The sequence below is a fragment of the Phoenix dactylifera genome, chromosome 11 (assembly GCF_009389715.1).
Source record: "Phoenix dactylifera cultivar Barhee BC4 chromosome 11, palm_55x_up_171113_PBpolish2nd_filt_p, whole genome shotgun sequence".
NCBI lineage: Eukaryota > Viridiplantae > Streptophyta > Magnoliopsida > Arecales > Arecaceae > Phoenix > Phoenix dactylifera.
In genome coordinates this window covers 2,644,254-2,662,369 of record NC_052402.1, presented here as the reverse complement: position 1 = coordinate 2,662,369, position 18,116 = coordinate 2,644,254, and the positions used below count along the sequence as shown (strand labels likewise).

Sequence of the window (18,116 nt, the reverse complement as noted above, 5' to 3'; positions counted from 1 at the left end):
GTTGGAAGGCCTCGATTAAAGCAGCACGGACCAAATGTCAAGCAATGGGAAGTGCCAGCGCCCCTTTTTTTTATTTCTTAGAAAAACCACGCGTCTATGCTGCGTGTTCGCCTGAGTTCTCCTTGGACTGTTTTCGGACAGCACCCGATCCCCAAAAAAAAAAAAAAAAAATCTTTTACCTGACTTCTACAAATTTAAAAATATTTGGATACTTTTTTAAAATTTATATTAAATTTTATATTTTTATAAAATACTATTTTTAATAAATATTTCTAATATAACAATTTTTCTAACATCATTAATAAAAATAATATTTATTTTAATTAAAAATAAAATAAAAGTTTGAAATTATTTTTTTTACTTCCATCATATTTTTTGTTTTTTACATATCTGCTCATTAAAAATATTTTAGTCATTTTAATTTGAAGCTATTAATTTTTTAAACATCCATATAAAAAAATAAAAATAAAAAAAAATAAAATAGCAAAATAAATATGATATTTATGTAAAATTTGTTATTTACAAAGATATTCATTAAAAAAAATTTAAAAAAAAATAGAGGTCAACGTCTCCACCGTGCTACCCTTCTCTCAACTCAAGCTATAATCCTCTCTCTCAACCCCTCTATTTCACCCTTTCATCTCAAGGTGTTCAGTATCTCTACCCAGCCCGTACCCTTCTCTCACCCCTATCCAACTAAAAGAAGCTGGCACCGGCTCTGGAAAGAGATGGATGTAGTACATTGTTCGATATTCTAACAAAATAAATTGTCGTTCTTTTTTTTTTTGTAAAAAAACCAGCTTTTGTATTTAAATATCATCTATAACTAGATATAATAAGAGCTTTTTTATGTAATGATCATCTCAAATAAATTTATCATCACTCTCTGCATCATGTAATGTTCGATACACCTGCATGTTTTGCTCATTTCTACCTCTTTAATAATTTTTTCAGCTACTTAATTAAATTCCATCACACAGCTCGGGTTGCTTGACGAGGGAGCGGCTCATATATTGGCAGGTCGACAGCTCTCTCATTGCAAAACTAATTGTACGAAATTTGATAAGTCCAGTCTATTCGCTTTCTTCATCCCATCCTTAACATAATCTCATCGATCATATTAACTAATGCACATACTCGAAAAAAGAAAAGGTAGAAGAATGCCAAACAAATTGGCCAAGCTGTAATCCTCAGGATTATCAAATGGGAGAGAAAGGATCACGTCCACCAGATGTATTGCAAAAAAAAAAAAAAAAACGCTCCTTCCTTCCCTCTCTTAGAAAAAGATATTTGATACTTCTACTTGATGGCAGGCTTAGGATAAACAGGGGGAGGGGATCAAAAGCTCATATAATCAAATAACTTAAGTCCATAGAAACTAGCCACTAAGAAATAAGTCATGAGATCGCTTTCAGATGGCCGTTTCCTAATGAGAACTCAAGAAATCAAGATTTACAAGGAATAGTTACAAGTTTCCTGGCTGGTGGTAGCAAAGATAACAAATGAATTAAAATTATCTGTCATTATCTGACTTAACCAGCTCTTCCACAGAACTCCTATATTTAGCGATCAGGTCCCTGCTAAAGTTTTAAGAATCCAAGCAAAACATTATTGCAAATAAGGTTAATCATCTATTTATCATATATTGCAGGTAATGATATAGTGAAAAGGTAAAACAGACCTCCTTTGGTTCAGCTGTTGCATAGTTTCCTCAGATTTACGCTTTTGTCCTTCAACTGTCTGGTGACAAATTATAAACACCAAATAGTCAACTCGAAGAATTGAACAAGGAACATATACAAGCAACAATATCTTCAAACTGTATGAAGTTCCCAGATTTAAAGTATATAATCCAGCATATGCCCAACACACATGCACGCAAGCGCGCACATACACACAAAGAGAGAGAGAGAGAGAGAGAGAGAGAGAGAGAGAGACCTTGGATCTAATGTAGCATGCATGGTAAGCTAACAGCCTGCTTGTAGCCTGAAAAATCTGAAAGCAAAGGGTATGCAAAAGAAACACGGGGCGGTAGTCTATCTAGGTCTCTTAGATGCGGTGGATCGTGATCGATATGTAGATCGTCAAATTTAGGATTGAACCCTCAACCCTAACATTAGATGCGGTGGATCGTGATCGATATGTAGGGAAAGCTACTTCCGATAGAGAGACGATACCCAAATGTCCAGCTCCATTTACACCATCTAGCTAGACACACTATAATGATAAATTATTACAACTGTAACTGGCAGCCTACTCCATCTAAACAGAGCTAGGCTTGTGAATCCTAGTTCATCATCCATTCCAAAGCAAAAACTACTTAGCTAAACTCCTCCCGTGCTTTCTTTCTAGTACACTTAAAAATGGCACAAATAAATCATGATTGGTTTACTTACCACACCCTTTGTATTCATAGTATCTGAAATAGAGTTTAACAATTGCTGGCATCTTTCAAATTGGGCAGTCAATTCGCTAACCTGAAAAGGACACGAAATATTACATACATTTCATATACCGATAGCTAACAGTCATGAGCATGAGCAGAGGAAAGATGAAAAATTCAAGTGCAGTCAGACAAGTTTCACAAGAGATCATCTAAAAGATACGTGCATAAAAACTCTTGGTATATTGCAAACTACTATGACGAGGTAGACATCAATTCCAACTGCAAATTTCATCACATGCACAAGGATAAACCATCTTTGTTTTAAAATAAGACAAGCAACTTAGATGAACAGAAGTGCATATAATGTGTAAAGTCGTACAGATATTTTAATAATCAGGCTATCAAACAGTTTAACTATGTAGCACATTTGATTTGTAAGTTCTTTCTTATCTGAAGAGATCATTGCTTGAAGGTGATCAGCAATTGATTTTTGACAAATCAATACCCATAAAACTATACAAACACAAAAATAAATGGCAAGAATTGTCACATCTATCTGTGCCAACTTGTGAATTCTTTATTGATACTCATTCCTAACTTGACAAACTCCTCCATAATGAAGGTTTCTTAGCCTTCACATTAATATCCAAGTTTTTTATGTTGTGACCTCCTCTTTTTTTTGGTAAAATGGATGAATTAATTATTTAAAACGGGTGTAAATACATCCATGAAAACCAGAAAATAAAGTATTAAAAAAAATGCAGCGGAAGAGTGACCTCCTTTCAATTTCAGTCTTTAACCTAAATCCAAAATCCACTTCACTGGTGACTTCTTTAGCTTAGCTGCACATAGTAAAGCCATTAAACAATGGATTATCGATACCACTAACAATATGAATAATAAAGTGGTCAAAGTTACAGGCATTTTGGTGCAACAGAAAATTTTCCATTTCCAGTGGATCAACCGTGGCGTTGGAATTTAAGTTCTTTCCTTTATTGCATATTTCAGTAAGACAATATCCCAATTTTGAATGATGCCATATGTCCATGTCAAACTAACTCTTCCCAGTTTTATGCTGTTGCAAGAGAATGTAATCTTTGTATGGGTTGGGAGTAGATTGAAACAAATTGCTTCAACTGGTATACATTTGACAGTGCCACTGACATTCTAACAAAGCTAACAACCCATTTCCAACTACGATTAAGCTCAAAATCTATTCTCAAATAAGATTCATACCAAATGGATCATTAGCTTCCAAGATATGATACTAACCTAGATACCATTATCTGACACCAGACTCCCTTATCTTAGTGAGGAGCTCTGTCTGCATGTTTACCCATGTTTCTAAGCTTCTCACTAAAGAATTTTTCATAAATCCTCACATGAAAGAAGCTCTCATGTTTTGATATTTAAGAGGATACTTGCATACAACCCCATATAATTCAAATAACAAATAAAACCTTTGGTTTACAATTCTTAGCTGACTTCATATAAAATAATTTGTATAAATCAAGTTATAAATAAATCCTTCATGTTTTAGCATTTAAATCAAAAAAATAAAAAGTACAGTTGATATATAAGCACTTGAATCTTGAATCATATATTTACATATATGAAAATTACAAGCAGTCCATCCTGTCATAAAAGTTGAATGATATTACTCCACCAAGCATTTTGCCAAAACAGCAAAATGTTAAATTGCAAAGAGTGGAAATGGGGGGGATCATTTTGTCAGATAACATGATCAAGTTTCTGATTAGCAACTAAATTCATTTGAGCAACCAAAAATAGATGGAAACATGGCATCCAAAAATGGAGTGCCTGGATGCTTATACAATCTAGCGCTAGTTTATGCCAAAGAACTGCAAAATAGCATTAAATTGAGTATAATTTTTGAAGCATGTTCATAAGTGTCATACACACACATAAAAAGTGAGTGAGAGAAAGAGAGAGAGAGAGAGAGAGAGAGATTCTAACCAGTGCATCAAAATGTTGATTGCGAGTTCCACTTTCAATTGCATCTGCTAACCTTTCCACTAACTGCAAAATAAAATAATGGCAAAAATAACAATTATAAATAAAATAAGGATAAACTAACCTGTCCTTCAACCATAAGTATATGATGCTAATTGCTTAAGACATGGACACACAGAACTCCTCTTCCACATGGTCGTGCACCAAAATATAATCATTATAACAGAGAAATGATCATAATCAAAACTGACAAGCCTGATCAAGCGAACAGTGGGCATGTACAACTGATACATTCATAATTGAAAAGGCATTCCTCGATGTATAAATCTTAATAATAAGCAATCATATATTTGCATGCATCAGTGAGTGCAGCCTTATGGTTTTCCTTAGGAGGCTTAGTTGCCTTTCTGCTCTTGATAAAGGAACCAGTTTCTCATTCATTTCATATTCTTCCTCTCCACTTCCCTCACATCAATAAGAAATACCCCCAGATTTGGTCAGATCCTCAAGCAAAAAATAAGATCTAACACAGTAAGACCATGTATATGGACTCAAAATACAAGGGCTTAGAGCAAGTATACCATTGGTCAAATTACTGTTTTCCTTTCCTCTTGTTCATACCTGATCACCATCAAGGATTATGTTACCTAATCAATCCATGCCAGAATTATGAAAAAAAACAATCACATTCAGTAGAAGAAAGAATCTGGCTTCCTTCTCTAGAATTTTGAAAAGCTTATTTAAAAAATAAAAAATACGACCATTTCCCACCAAATATTAAATTCTACGGAAATAATTCATACATAATATTAAATATTCAAATTGCAAGATGCGAAGATAATGAAACTAAATCAGCAAAAATTAGCGACCAAAGAAACAATCGTATTCAACAGAAGACAGATTCGTGGCTTTCCAAGAACCTAGAGAAATTAAAAGAAACCTATGTCTACCCAAAAATCCAACCAACTCCCCCCAAATCTAACAAAACCATTCATCATCCGTGGAGAAACCTATCGAATTGCTAGATACTGCATGACAGAAATTATAAAGAAACAACCTTGGCCGTTACCGTCCGTCAGTTCTATATATAAGTAAAAAATTTCATCAGATAAAGGGAATAATCTTAGAAGATTAGAAGTAGCCAACCAGCAAAATGTTGATTTCCTATCAGCATCATTCATCAAACAAGAGATTGAAGTCATCAGCTGCTTGATTCATTGTGATTTCAAAAAGAACAAGGCTAGGGTTTTAGAAGGTGGGAAACGTACGTGAAGAAGATGGAAGTGCGAGGCCAGCGAGGGGTGGTGATGGCTCTGCTGCTGCTGCTGCGGCTGCTGTTGGGCGTATTGGGGTTGGAGAGAGCGGAGATCTTGGGCCATGGAGCCTTGGCTCGGGACCATCATCCAGCTTCCCCCGCTGTACTGGTGATCCATTTCCGAGCCCTTTTGCGATTAAAAAGAGAATCTCCTTTGGGGTTTGGGACCCCGAGAGTAGGAAGAGGAGAGATCGAGAGGGTTCAAATCTTCGAGAGAGGGAGGACGAAAGAAAGAAAAAAACGATCCTGTCTGCTCTTCGTTCTTGCTCGCCAGACCGGTCTAAAGTCTAAACACGGGGCTGTTTACGTATACGTACGGCTCGAGATCCCGCTCCGTCTCACGTTACGGTGCGACGCGGTTTGCCTCGCTAGTTTTTGACACGTGGACTTCGTTTACGCAAATGGAGAAATTTTTCCCTATATAGCCGTGCACGCCCCTAATCCATCCGGGCCTTACCGTACCAAAAAAAAATGTACATAATTTCTGCCAACCTAGCCCCAAGCTCATTGTACATTTGGCATGATGCAGGTCTCAAGATACTCCAACCTGGCCTGAACCACTTAATAGGTCTTGACGACCCAAATCTGGACTGGTCCTATCCTTAGATGAGTTATGTGTGGAACAAAATTTAGATCCAAAATCATATCTAATCCGGGTCGGAGTTTGCTAGACCTGAAGCCGGCGCAGCCAAATGGCAACCTTAGGGCAAAAGATTAGGGAAAAATGTAGCAAAAGTTTTGATACTAGCTCCTACAAGTTTTGATACTAGCAGGAGTTGATAATGATTGTAGTTTTATTAGGTCAAATAGGGTAGTGGGGGAGGATGTTGATATGGGGAGGATGAGGCAATGATAAAAAATATGGTTCGAGGATGTTTCATACAAAAAAAAAAAAAAGAAGAAGAAAACATGGTTGGAGGAGGAGTTGAAAGGAGATTGAGAAAAGGGGATATTCGGCGGATAAAGAGCTAGCAATTAGAGGAGCTAAAGGGGAGAGGATGTGGAGAGTGAAGTGGATAGGGTGAGAACGAGACAGTAATAATAGTCAAGATGGGAGAGAGTGATAGAGGATAATCTTTAGTGATGAAGAGACAATAATGGCCATAGTAGAAGCAATGTGGTGGTATTTCCCACCATTGTCACGTAACATAATTGATTGTTATCGCATGAGAGAAGAGGAAGAGAATGAGGCAGCTTGGAAGATCAATTGATGTTTTTTCTTTTTTCTTCTCTTGTTTTATTTGAAGATGGTATTTTTGTCGTTAAAATTCTTTTTCCAATTGAGATAAGAAAGCTCGTAATTTTATCTAATGTACAATTATGTAACCCTATATTGGCGTCTTATGTTAGCAAAATGAAAACGCTGTACCCTCTTAGGAAAATTTGTAAAATTTATGATCGTCGTGGTTCGAGGATGCGAACTAGCACATATAAAAACAAGTGTTTAGTTGTTGTGCATGGGAGAGAGAGTACAGACGATTGTCATTCATTCATCAATCAGTTATGTTATTTAATAAATATATATGACTTTTCAACTTAGAGTCAAGTAAGCTAAGTGACATAAATTGGCAAATGAGAGAAGGTATAGCAGGGATGTGCATATAAAAAAGAGCTTTAATTTTATTTACTCTATTTATTTTTTTATTTGGTACATGCATATTTTCTTTCTTTCAAGATATACCGAAAGATATATTGTACAAACATAACCTTTGGACATCTTGGACCATAAATCTAACATCAACATTTTCAATTTTTATTTTTCCACCATCTTTTACTGGATTAATCAGTTAATCCAATAAAAGTTACTCTCTCAGTATCAGTTTGTGTGCTTTGCATGGCCCGTACAAGTTATAATACACGCTATAGATACTCGCCAAATCCAATACTAAGGTATCTTTTTTAAACAATATTTTTTAAACAGGAAATAGAACAAAAAAGGGGCCTAAATGAAAATACCAAAAAAAAAAAAGCGCTAATCAAAGAGGTGATAAGTATCCAATGAGGAATCACGACCGTCCGTCTGATCAGATCTGAGATGCCGGCATCAAGACATCTCAACCGACTGCTATCGGATTATGATTTGCCGAATTGTATGCTGCTATCTTTGCCGCTTAGGCCGAGCGTAACATCCGCGTCCGTAAAAACACCAGAAACAAAGAACCCCCACAAATACACGCCGTCATAATTCGATGTCGGCGCCAACTTTAAGGTCTGCTGAGTTGACACGTAATAAAAAGTCACTTCATTGTCGTTTTGTGCGTCTAAACTGGAATTCCAAGATAACTAAGTACAAAATGCTCTGTTTTGTTTACTTTTACCCCCGGCACCTTCTTCTTCGTCTCCGTCTCCAAATCTTCTCTCCTCTCTCGGCGAGGCGTCCCTCTCCCCGAGCTCGACATGGGGAACCTCGGTGGGATCGCCATTGCCCTTCTTTCAAGTCTCCTCCTTGTCCTGTCGGCGGATGCCTTCTACCTCCCCGGCGTCGCTCCTCGCGGCTTTCAGCAGGTGATTTCTTCTGGCGATTTTGATGGAATGAGTGAAGATCTAGCTAGGGTTCTACGCTCTGAATCCATACTTTTCGCGGATCTGGCATTTGAATACTTGGATTTATAACTTTCGCGACACGTTGTACGATTCGTTAACCATCCTGCTGAATTGTTGTATTATTATTCGGGCATCTAAGGTAATCAGGGCCAGGAAATTATGTTTTGCGGTTTGAGATGACTTATTTGGATTTTAGAATTATATTTGGTTGTATTATTGCTCCTATACTGCTCTTTTACTCTAGGATTTTAGTTTTCTGGTCACAAAGAATTTGGTGAGGCTGGATTTTTGCTCTTGTATTGCTTCTCCGGTGTACATATCGCCCTTCATAGTTTAATATGAATGCTTGAAGATCTGATCGTAGACACGCTGAATTGTCATGTTTAATGCCATGGTCATCGAGTTGTAAGTCTTGTGATTCACTGCCGTCAAATATTTATAGCTTTGTTCCATGTGATACATGTTTTGGTGATCGTTATGTATTCGTTTGATCTGTTTGCCTCACCTGTTTTGAGTTTGGAAATAATGTTCCTGATTTTTTTTTTTGTTGTTGTTGTTGTTGTTTTCTGCATTGGAGATTTTATGGATTTGAACTAGGGAAGTTATGAGACCGTAACATTCACTGACATTATACAAAATGTTCATATTGTTTAATTTGTGGGTCATAATTACTTGGTCCACCCTCTCTTTTAGTTGACCTTTTAGCTTGGTTTTTCGGTGCTTGGATGGCGAAGCTCTTTCCCAACTAGCTTCTTCCTGGAGTACTATCTATTCTGCACTCTTCTCTCTCTCTCTCTCTCTCTCTCTCTCTATCTCTATCTATCTATCTATCTATCTCTGTCTCTTTCTCTCTCTAATCATGGATTTTGGATTCCTGCAAGGCTGCAACCTCTAGGTCTTTTTCCTCTTTGTGAAACAAATTTCAATTTAAGCGTGACATTTTGCATTTTAACCATTGCTAGGCATTCTTATTGGAGTGCATATAGGCCTAAACAAGTAATGATAGACATATTGAGATATTGCATCTATGAAAATCTTGTGGTTAGAGTTTGGAAGGAGAGTAACCTCCATAATTTGAACCTTATAGAAACATTTTCTTGGGGTTGAAGCTGCTGAACTATGAATGCAAGATATTGAACGCGAGCACGTGCTTTACCTCAATCAAAGATATGAATTTTTGCTTTTCAACTTTGACCAAGGATTCGGACTTTCCATGTTAACATATCAGTGAGATTGGTCATTTATTTTTGGTTCTGTGTTTGAGGTCCAGGTGTATTGCTTGTCTGTGCCATCAGCAATGCTGACCAGGAAGATTTTGTTGTTAAGCACAAGGAAATAATAAATCACACATTATTTATTGCACTATTCATTAAGGTTTACATTGAATATGGCTTGAGGCATATATATAAAAATGATTCTTGGTGTGTATGATTTGTTGATCTTATATCATGTCTTTCTTAAAATGCTGACCTTTACCTATCCATTGAGAATTATAATTATCATAGTTATTGATGTTGCATTGCTGTCTTCTGATCCTTTGTCGCTGGATGCTTGGAACTCTTTTTTTTCTTGAATCTGGTATTTCTTCTACTTTTATTTTCAATCTTTAAATGTTCCCTCATCCTCAGTATATTTAGTATATATGTGCCTTATAACTTAGGTTTTTCAATTCAGTCCTTGGTCTTGCTTCAATGCCGATCAACCTTTTCTGCTCAGGGCGATGAACTTCAGGTGAAAGTGAACAAACTTTCATCAACAAAGACTCAACTTCCATATGATTATTATTTCCTGGATTACTGTAAGCCTGCTAAAATCGTGAACAGTGCCGAGAATTTGGGAGAGGTCCTTCGGGGTGATCGCATTGAGAACTCTGTGTATACAGTGAGTCACTTCAACCTTTTGAGTCCAATAAACAAGTAGAATTCGTTTTCTATCATGAAATAATGCAAATATAGCATTGACCATAGTTCTGTAAATCTTTGATGTCCAACCCAGTTTAAAATGAGGTTAGATGAGACATGCAAAGTGGCCTGTCGCACAAAGCTTAGCCCAGAAACTGCAAAGAATTTTAAGGAGAAAATTGATGATGAATATCGAGTGAATATGTAAGTTTCTTTGTGTAAATGGTTTTTCACTGAATATTTTTGCTAATTTGATGACATTTGCACAGCTTTTACAGTTGTCACGATCTAATCTCACTTACAGAATTAAAATCTCTGGTTATTCAGTGTGATGAAGTAATAATGCGAATATGATAGATGTGATATTCATACCAAATTGGGGAGGGCACCATATTTCCTGATTATAAACATGAATACTTTTCTTTCGTTAAAAAAGAGAAAGAAACATATCTTTTGAGTAAAATTACCATGTCCTTCAATATTTGACAATTCTGTTGTGTGCTATATAGGATATTGGATAATCTTCCTGTCGCAGTTCTGAGGCAAAAGAGAGATGAAAGCCAACCACCAAGTTACGAGCATGGTTTCCGTGTTGGTTACAAAGAAGACCGGTTCACTGATGTAAGTTGCATGTGGTGATTTCTCTATGATTCTTGCTTGTTATTATATTGTAGTTAACATATGTTATTCTATGGCAGACTAAGGATGAGAAATATTACATTAATAACCACCTGAGCTTCAGAGTTATGTACCATAAGGATCTTGAAAATGAGGACACTCGTATAGTTGGTTTTGAGGTTACTCCAAGCAGGTGGAAATGCTCTTCTGTTTCATTCTCTCTTTCTTTCTTTTTTAATAATTATTCTTTTTCTATTTTTATGATAATGTTTGTGGTCATACTTGCTTGTTGAGTGCCTTATCTCTCTCTTTTAAGTTCTTCATTGTTATTAGAGAGTAGTTGCATGTTTACTCATTTGTTTGTCTGCTTCAATATGTTACTTATGCATATAATGAAGCTTCAACTAGGCAACACCTTAATCGCAGGTCCTTGCTTGAGCCTGAATAGTGCTTAATAGCACCAACTATAACCAACTGGACCTCTCATTTTCACTGTTGCAGCCTCATGAACTCCACCACCTTTTAGGTCATTGAACCCCATGATGATCTTTTCTTCTTAAAGATGTGTGTGATGGATAGGTGATAGGTGATGCTGTCTGGCAGCTGATTGGTGCATGCTGCATTAGGCAATAGTTTCGCCATGTTGCTTGATAAAAAATTAATGTGAATTAGGTACTCCATGTAGGTAAAATATAATGTTCATGGTAGCTATAATTCTGAAAGATAAAGACAGTAAGAACTAGAAGGCAGTATTGCAAATGCGTTAGTGTGATGGAAAGAACAGACACAGACCATACCAAATTTTGAGTATGCCACAATCTTGAAACTGCAGGATATAACAGAGAATTAAATGGTACTCATTTATTGGTAACATTCAATGTTGATAGAGGACAAATAGATATTGCAAATGTGTTAGTGTGATGGAAAGAACAGGGAAACCATACCAAATTTTGGGTATGCCACAGTGGTCTTGAAACTGCAGGATATAACAGTGAATTAAATGGTACTCATTTATTGGTTACGTTCAATGTTGATAGAGGACAAATAGATCGGACTATAATCATTGCCACCCAGTTTTCCACAATGCCTGGTAACTCATGTTCATAAAAGACAAGTTGAAAGGGTACTCTATCTTCCAGTTTCTATTGTTGCTACAATGCACAAGTTTTTTTCCCCCTTTTTTTACCAACCTTGAGAATTGTTAGGCAGCTAGACGACTTGTGGTGTTTAGCCATCCTTATGGTATCAACTATCAAGGATAAACCTTGCTCATGCAACTCATATAAATAGAGACATATCAGTTATAAATGGTGTGACATGGCCCTTTCCTGCCTATACCACCATTCATAGGTGCATTGGGATCTTAGTTGTACTAAATTTTACCAGATATTATAAATTTTTCCATGTTCGATATTTTAGGGGACTTCACTCTTAATAGATGGAAAGTTGTGTTTTGGTATAGGAGTTTCTTGACAAAATGTCTGAAGCATAGGAGTCGTGGTGTTTTGATACCATTTGAGCCATTTCTTCACTCTGTGGTTAGCAGCTGCTTGATGATTAATTAGTATTCTAGATTTTCTATCAAAAATTGTAATGTAGATTTGAATGTTTTATGTGCTCGTGTGCCCTTGTACAACTTTCCTTTCTTGTAATGAATTCTTTCACAAGTTCTGGTGCATTTCTGTTTTATTAAGAGTAGTCTGAGGAAGTTGATAATAAAAAAAGTCAACCATTGTAATGGAATTGTTGGAAAAAATATTAGCTTGAACAAATCCATCTGAAACATATGCATTCCTCTTCAGATTTCGATACAGAACTACTTGATGAGTTGTGTGCTGGTATCTCTTAAACTTTTTGTAGTTATGATGCAAGGTACCAGATTTCTACAATTAGTAGAATATGATGAACCTAATTTTGATTCGTGCTCTTCCATGCGTGCATTAAACTGATATGTCATTTGCTTGTTCAAACAGTGTACGTCATGAGTATAACAACTGGGACGATAAGAACCCTAGATTGATGACATGTAACCCAAGCACCAAGTTAACCACAAATGCCCAGAGTCTCCAGGAAGTTGCCGATGATACATATGTTGTATTCACTTATGATGTTACCTTCCAGGTATGTACTCACTTCTTCAAACTAACCTTTCGTTTTCAAGATGCAGTGCTAACTTCCATGGCTTTGCCTCTTCAGACTAGTGATATCAAATGGGCATCTCGTTGGGACACTTACCTCCTCATGAGTGATGATCAAATCCACTGGTTTTCTATTATCAATTCCTTAATGATTGTTCTCTTCTTGTCTGGCATGGTGGCAATGATTATGATGAGAACCCTGTACAGAGATATTGCGAACTACAATCAATTGGAGACTCAGGATGAAGCCCAAGAAGAAACGGGATGGAAATTAGTCCACAGCGATGTGTTCCGACCCCCAGTCAACTCTGGTTTGCTCTGTGTGTATGTTGGAACAGGGGTTCAGTTCTTTGGGATGACCCTGGTCACCATGATGTTTGCATTGCTAGGCTTCCTTTCTCCTTCCAACCGTGGGGGTTTGATGACTGCCATGGTCCTTTTGTGGGTCTTCATGGGCCTATTTGCAGGATATTCTTCAGCTCGCCTCTATAAGATGTTCAAAGGTACAGAATGGAAGAAGACTACTTTGAAAACAGCTTTCATGTTTCCAGGTATTGTCTTCACCATTTTTTTTGTGCTGAATGCATTGATCTGGGGTGAGAAGTCTTCTGGTGCCGTTCCCTTTGGGACCATGTTTGCACTGGTGTTCCTATGGTTTGGCATATCAGTACCTCTAGTCTTTGTTGGTAGTTACTTAGGTTTCAAGAAGCCGGCTATTGAGGACCCTGTAAAGACCAACAAGATCCCAAGACAGATACCTGAGCAGGCTTGGTACATGCAGCCAGCATTCTCCATTTTAATTGGGGGTATTCTTCCATTTGGTGCTGTCTTCATTGAGCTCTTCTTCATCTTGACCTCAATATGGTTGAACCAATTCTACTACATCTTTGGCTTCCTCTTTATGGTCTTTGTTATCCTTATAATAACTTGTGCAGAGATTACTATTGTGCTCTGCTACTTCCAGCTTTGCAGTGAGGATTACCACTGGTGGTGGAGGGCATATCTTACCGCAGGTTCTTCTGCATTATACCTCTTCTTATATTCAGCATTCTATTTCTTCACGAAGCTTGAGATTACAAGGGTTGTTTCTGGGATCCTTTACTTTGGATACATGTTGATTGGATCATATGGGTTCTTTGTATTGACCGGGACCATTGGCTTCTACGCTTGCTTCTGGTTTGTCTGCAAGATATATTCCTCTGTGAAGATAGACTGATCATACAGTGAGCCGATGAGCTTTTATCAGCTTCCAACTGGCATTTCAACCCGAAAGGCTGGTTTGTGGTGTTGTGGGATGATCTGTCAAAGAGTGGACATGGAAGAAATTTACCTCAGTTCCTGCTGGAGGACTTGGTACAGTTTCAGGGGTTGATGATTTCAGTTGGAGTCAGGATAGCATGCGAGGATTTGGTTTCGATTTTCATTCCTGTTGTCCTGGAACTGGTTGTTGGTGTTTTCATTTCTGTTTCCAATGTTGTAACTTTTTGCTCTGACCAACACCTTGTCGGTGAACAGGTATATGTTCAAATAGAAATAATGCAAGAGGTGCTCGCTATTTCACAAATGCAGTTCGTTGCATTGCCTTTGTAGCTGGATCAGGCAAAAATTTGCACGGTGACACGATTTGATCATCTGGCTTGATCTAGTGGGTTTTTTTGCTTGCCCTCTTTCTCTGGTATTACATCCCTCAGTCATTTTTCTTTCATGTTCAAGTCATATTGAAACCGGAGAGCATGTTGAAAGGGAGTGGATGACTACAGGGTTCATTTGCTGTAATATCTGCTTTGCTATCCCACAAAATTTGCTAGATGTCTGATTTCTCTGGAGTCCTCTGCTTTACATCTAGTGTCCTCTAGGTTGTGCTGAACACGAAGGGTTTCATCTGTATTAATTTCCTCTGCATCCAGTGTTGTATAAGTTATCTCGAGCACAAGGGGTTTATCTGGACCATCAATTCAGCATGCTAAGTTCGTTGTCTCTGTACATTTTTTTTATTTGGTGAATATAATTTGAACCTTATCCATCTCTAAAGGAGTACAATCGGAGGGATTTCTAGTCCTGCTGTGTAAGATTACTTATAGAGCTTCGGAGGCGACATTTTAAGGAGTCTGGCAGAGAAGGGTCTATGGAACCCGTTCAGAAATGGAGAGGATAAAGGCTGGGTAATGGTAGGGTCGCGCATCTCAGTCTACCTGCCTCGGGGGTGCACTGCATGATGGTGATGTTGGACCAACTCCATCACATCACATCCATGGGCCCGGAGGGTGGCCCACCGTCACGTTCCGAACGTGCAGGCGGGCTGCCACTGTCTTCTTCTTCTTCTTCTTCTTCTTCTTCTTCTTCTTTTTTTTTTTTTTTTTTTTTTTTTTTTTTTTTTTTTTTTTTTTTTTTTTTTTTTGTCGTCGTCGTCAACACGGCAAATTATATAGCTCTAAAGTGAGTACATCCTGCCAGATCACAATAAAGTAAAGAGTACAGATCAGAAGAAATATCTCCTATAGATGTCCAAAGGAACTCCCCAGAATGCCGTGCGACGAAAGAGGCGACCCAGTCTGCTGCCCTGTTCGCCTCCCGAAATACGTGGGCTACCTGGAAGCCACCGAACTCCTGAGCCAGTCTCCGAATCTCTCTAAAGAGGCTGCCACTGTCTTCGTTCCCTAGCCTACAGGCTGGCTCCGAAAGTGAGAGATTCCCTCAGCAGGACATTTTCTCTCCTTTATACTTTTTACTTTCTCATGATTTGGCAGGATGTACTCAAGTTAGAGATATATAAATTACCGTATTTACCAAAAAAAAAAATGAAAGACTTTTTCACCAAAAAAAAGTAAGATTTTTTCATCCAAAAAAAAAAAGTGAGAGATTTCTAGAAACTAGAATAATTAATCTTTCTGTTGAGCAGGTATGCAAATGGGTTAGGTTTCTAGATCCGTCCTGTACGTCGGATCCAACTTAAACATGTTTCGTACCTAAATTAACTCTAGAGTCTCAATGCGGAACTCAAGTCGAAATTCCACATCCAATCCATCATGGAACCCAATCCGATTAGATTTGACTCAATCTTGTGGAGATTAGTTCAACAATCCAAGAGTAATCCCAAAGGCTTACAGCTAAATCGATCAAAAGATAGGTAGTTCGATGTGAGTCAGATTAGCTTAGCTCGACTTGGACCTAAGCTCAATCTGACCTAATTGAGACGGAATCTGCAGTATAACACGAGGATCCCTAAACCCGGTTCGGGTTGTATCTTTGGCACGAAAGAATGATGGATTTTCTTTTGCAAGGTTGACCATTGGATCATGCCCCGCTTGCACAGATCTCCAAGCACTCCGAACTCTATTTGCGCAATCCAACCTTGGATTTCCGCGAAGGCGGTTGAGACGGGCCGCTTTATGTAAGTTGCCGTCCGACTTTCTATCTGAAAGCAAAATTCGTGCCTTTCCCTCCCACAACCAACCCTCCCTTATCCCCAGCAACGAAGCAAAGAACCCATTCTCGGTCATCATATTCATCTTCTTCTACTTCAGCTCCAAGCGAAGTCACAAACCCCTTGGTTCCCTGCGACGCGAACGCTTGAGAATTAATGGCGAAGGACGGAGCCGCCACCCCCTCATGGCAGGATCTCTTGGGCTCCAACCAGTGGGCCGGCCTGCTCGACCCCCTCGACGTCTCGCTCCGGCGCCTCCTCCTCCAGTGCGGTGACCTCTGCCAGGTCACCTACGACTCCTTCAACAGCGACCAGCATTCCAAGTACTGCGGCAGCTGCCGCTACTCCAAATCCACCCTCCTCAGCAGAGTCTTCTTCCCCTCCGCCGCCGACTTCTCCGTCGCCGAGTACCTCTACGCCACCTCCCAGATCGACCTCCCCGACGGCTTCCTCCTTTTCTCCCGCTCCGACGAGGCCTGGAGCAAAGAGTCCAACTGGATCGGCTACATCGCCATCTCCTCCGACGCCGCCGCCCTCAAGACCGGCCGCCGCGAGATCTACGTCGCGTGGCGCGGCACCATTCGCACTCTGGAGTGGGTCGATGTCTTCCAGCCTGAGCTCGTCCCCATCGACTCCATCCTCTCCTCCACCCAGAAAGGCTCGGCCGATGATGACGAAGTTCCCAAGGTCATGAAGGGCTGGTATGTAATCTACACCTCGAGCAACCCGAAATCTCCCTTCAACAAAGAGAGCGCGAGGGACCAGCTCCTAGCCAGGATAAGAGCGCTCGTGGAGCAATACAAGAACGAGAGCCTCAGCATAATCTGCGTCGGCCATAGCTTGGGAGCGAGCTTGGCCATTCTGAGCGCTTTCGATATGGTGGAGAATGGCTTATCCAAGATCGGAGAGAACAGCCATGTCCAAGTCTGTGCGATGGTGTTTGGAAGCCCACAAATTGGAAACAAGGCCTTCAATGATAGACTGGAGAAGTTGCCGAATCTTAGGGTGCTGCGTGTCAAGAACAAGATAGATTTGATTCCACTGTATCCTAGTGGGTTGCTGGGCTATGTGTACACTGGAGAGGAGCTGGTCGTCGACGCTCGGAAATCGCCGTATTTGAAAGATTCCAAGAACCCGAGCGATTGGCATAATTTGCAAGGGATTCTGCAGGCTGTGGCGGGGTGGAATGGAGAGGATGGAGAGTTCGAGTTCAAGGTGAAGAGGAGCATAGCGCTCGTGAACAAGTCGAGCGAGTACTTGAAGGATGAGTACCTTATTCCGGGGTCGTGGTGGGTGGAGCAGAATAAAGGGATGGTGCCGGGCGAGGATGGGGACTGGTATCTGGCGCCCCCGGCGGCGGAGGACCTCCCTGTCCCGCCTTCTTTCAAGGCGGCGGCTGGTGATCTTGTGAGTGCGCCGGGGCTGACCGACGGGAAGAAGGTTTCCGTCAACAAGAGGAAATCCGGTTACGGAAAACGGTTCGCTTCCTGTTTTCGAGGGGCGCGCTGATTATTTGCGTTTGATCATGTCTTTGGTAGGGTGGCGGACGCTTCAGGTATGATTATTGCTTTGGGATGGATTGCTTATTTCCTTCTGCTGTGGTTTGTTTGTTTTACTATCTGCTGACGACGTGATTTGGATTCATACGCTCCCCAACCGAGGACGCTGGTTGCTTTATTTTTTCCTTTAGGATGCCGGTCTGGTCGTCCTCCTTGTTTTTTTCTTCCATCTGGCCGCAGGGGGCATTCTGCCGTCCGTGTAATATATCTGTGCTTTCTTGAGCAATGTTTTTAGCACACGAGAATGGGCTACCAGA

At 39.5% G+C, this 18,116-nt stretch overlaps 3 protein-coding genes across 4 annotated transcripts; 2 read left to right on the top strand and 1 right to left on the bottom strand.

Annotated features, from left to right (window-relative positions):
- Window positions 1–1,153: 1,153 nt before the first annotated feature.
- On the bottom strand, window positions 1,154–5,980 carry LOC103721511 (mediator of RNA polymerase II transcription subunit 9). 2 transcript variants are annotated; one of them, XM_039131252.1, is made up of 5 exons: window positions 5,629–5,980; window positions 4,364–4,426; window positions 2,397–2,477; window positions 1,682–1,740; window positions 1,154–1,580 (listed from the first exon to the last, which is right to left on the bottom strand). In XM_039131252.1, the coding sequence occupies exons 1-5, from the start codon at window positions 5,791–5,793 to the stop codon at window positions 1,514–1,516; spliced, it is 435 nt and encodes a 144-aa protein (XP_038987180.1). In that variant the 5' UTR covers window positions 5,794–5,980; the 3' UTR covers window positions 1,154–1,513. The 2 variants fall into 2 exon arrangements, with proteins under 2 accessions (XP_038987180.1, XP_038987181.1); XM_039131253.1 differs by having other exon boundaries at window positions 1,154–1,577.
- Window positions 5,981–7,988: 2,008 nt separating this feature from the next.
- LOC103720171 (transmembrane 9 superfamily member 7-like) lies at window positions 7,989–14,444 on the top strand. The gene is made up of 7 exons (XM_039131250.1): window positions 7,989–8,180; window positions 9,936–10,100; window positions 10,215–10,324; window positions 10,630–10,741; window positions 10,819–10,931; window positions 12,712–12,859; window positions 12,935–14,444. Exons 1-7 carry the CDS (start codon window positions 8,073–8,075, stop codon window positions 14,090–14,092), a joined length of 1,914 nt encoding a protein of 637 aa, XP_038987178.1. The 5' UTR covers window positions 7,989–8,072; the 3' UTR covers window positions 14,093–14,444.
- Window positions 14,445–16,281: 1,837 nt separating this feature from the next.
- Window positions 16,282–18,093, top strand: LOC103720165 (phospholipase A1-II 5). Its single transcript, XM_008809758.4, has one exon. It carries the CDS (start codon window positions 16,457–16,459, stop codon window positions 17,807–17,809), a length of 1,353 nt encoding a protein of 450 aa, XP_008807980.2. The 5' UTR covers window positions 16,282–16,456; the 3' UTR covers window positions 17,810–18,093.
- Window positions 18,094–18,116: the final 23 nt, after the last annotated feature.

What these genes read in the sequence shown, in the direction of transcription:
- LOC103721511 (XM_039131252.1), bottom strand. Translation starts at nt 5,793, where the DNA reads ATGGATCACCAGTACAGCGGGGGAAGCTGGATGATGGTCCCGAGCCAA. An exon ending in CGCACTTCCATCTTCTTCAC is followed by an intron (nt 4,427 to 5,628) that starts GTACGTTTCCCA and finishes TTTATTTTGCAG; the next exon opens with TTAGTGGAAAGGTTAGCAGA. An exon ending in CTATGAATACAAAGGGTGTG is followed by an intron (nt 1,741 to 2,396) that starts GTAAGTAAACCA and finishes ATTTGTCACCAG; the next exon opens with ACAGTTGAAGGACAAAAGCG.
- LOC103720171 (XM_039131250.1), top strand. Translation starts at nt 8,073, where the DNA reads ATGGGGAACCTCGGTGGGATCGCCATTGCCCTTCTTTCAAGTCTCCTC. An exon ending in TTGAGAACTCTGTGTATACA is followed by an intron (nt 10,101 to 10,214) that starts GTGAGTCACTTC and finishes TGTCCAACCCAG; the next exon opens with TTTAAAATGAGGTTAGATGA. An exon ending in AAGAAGACCGGTTCACTGAT is followed by an intron (nt 10,742 to 10,818) that starts GTAAGTTGCATG and finishes ATTCTATGGCAG; the next exon opens with ACTAAGGATGAGAAATATTA.
- LOC103720165 (XM_008809758.4), top strand. Translation starts at nt 16,457, where the DNA reads ATGGCGAAGGACGGAGCCGCCACCCCCTCATGGCAGGATCTCTTGGGC.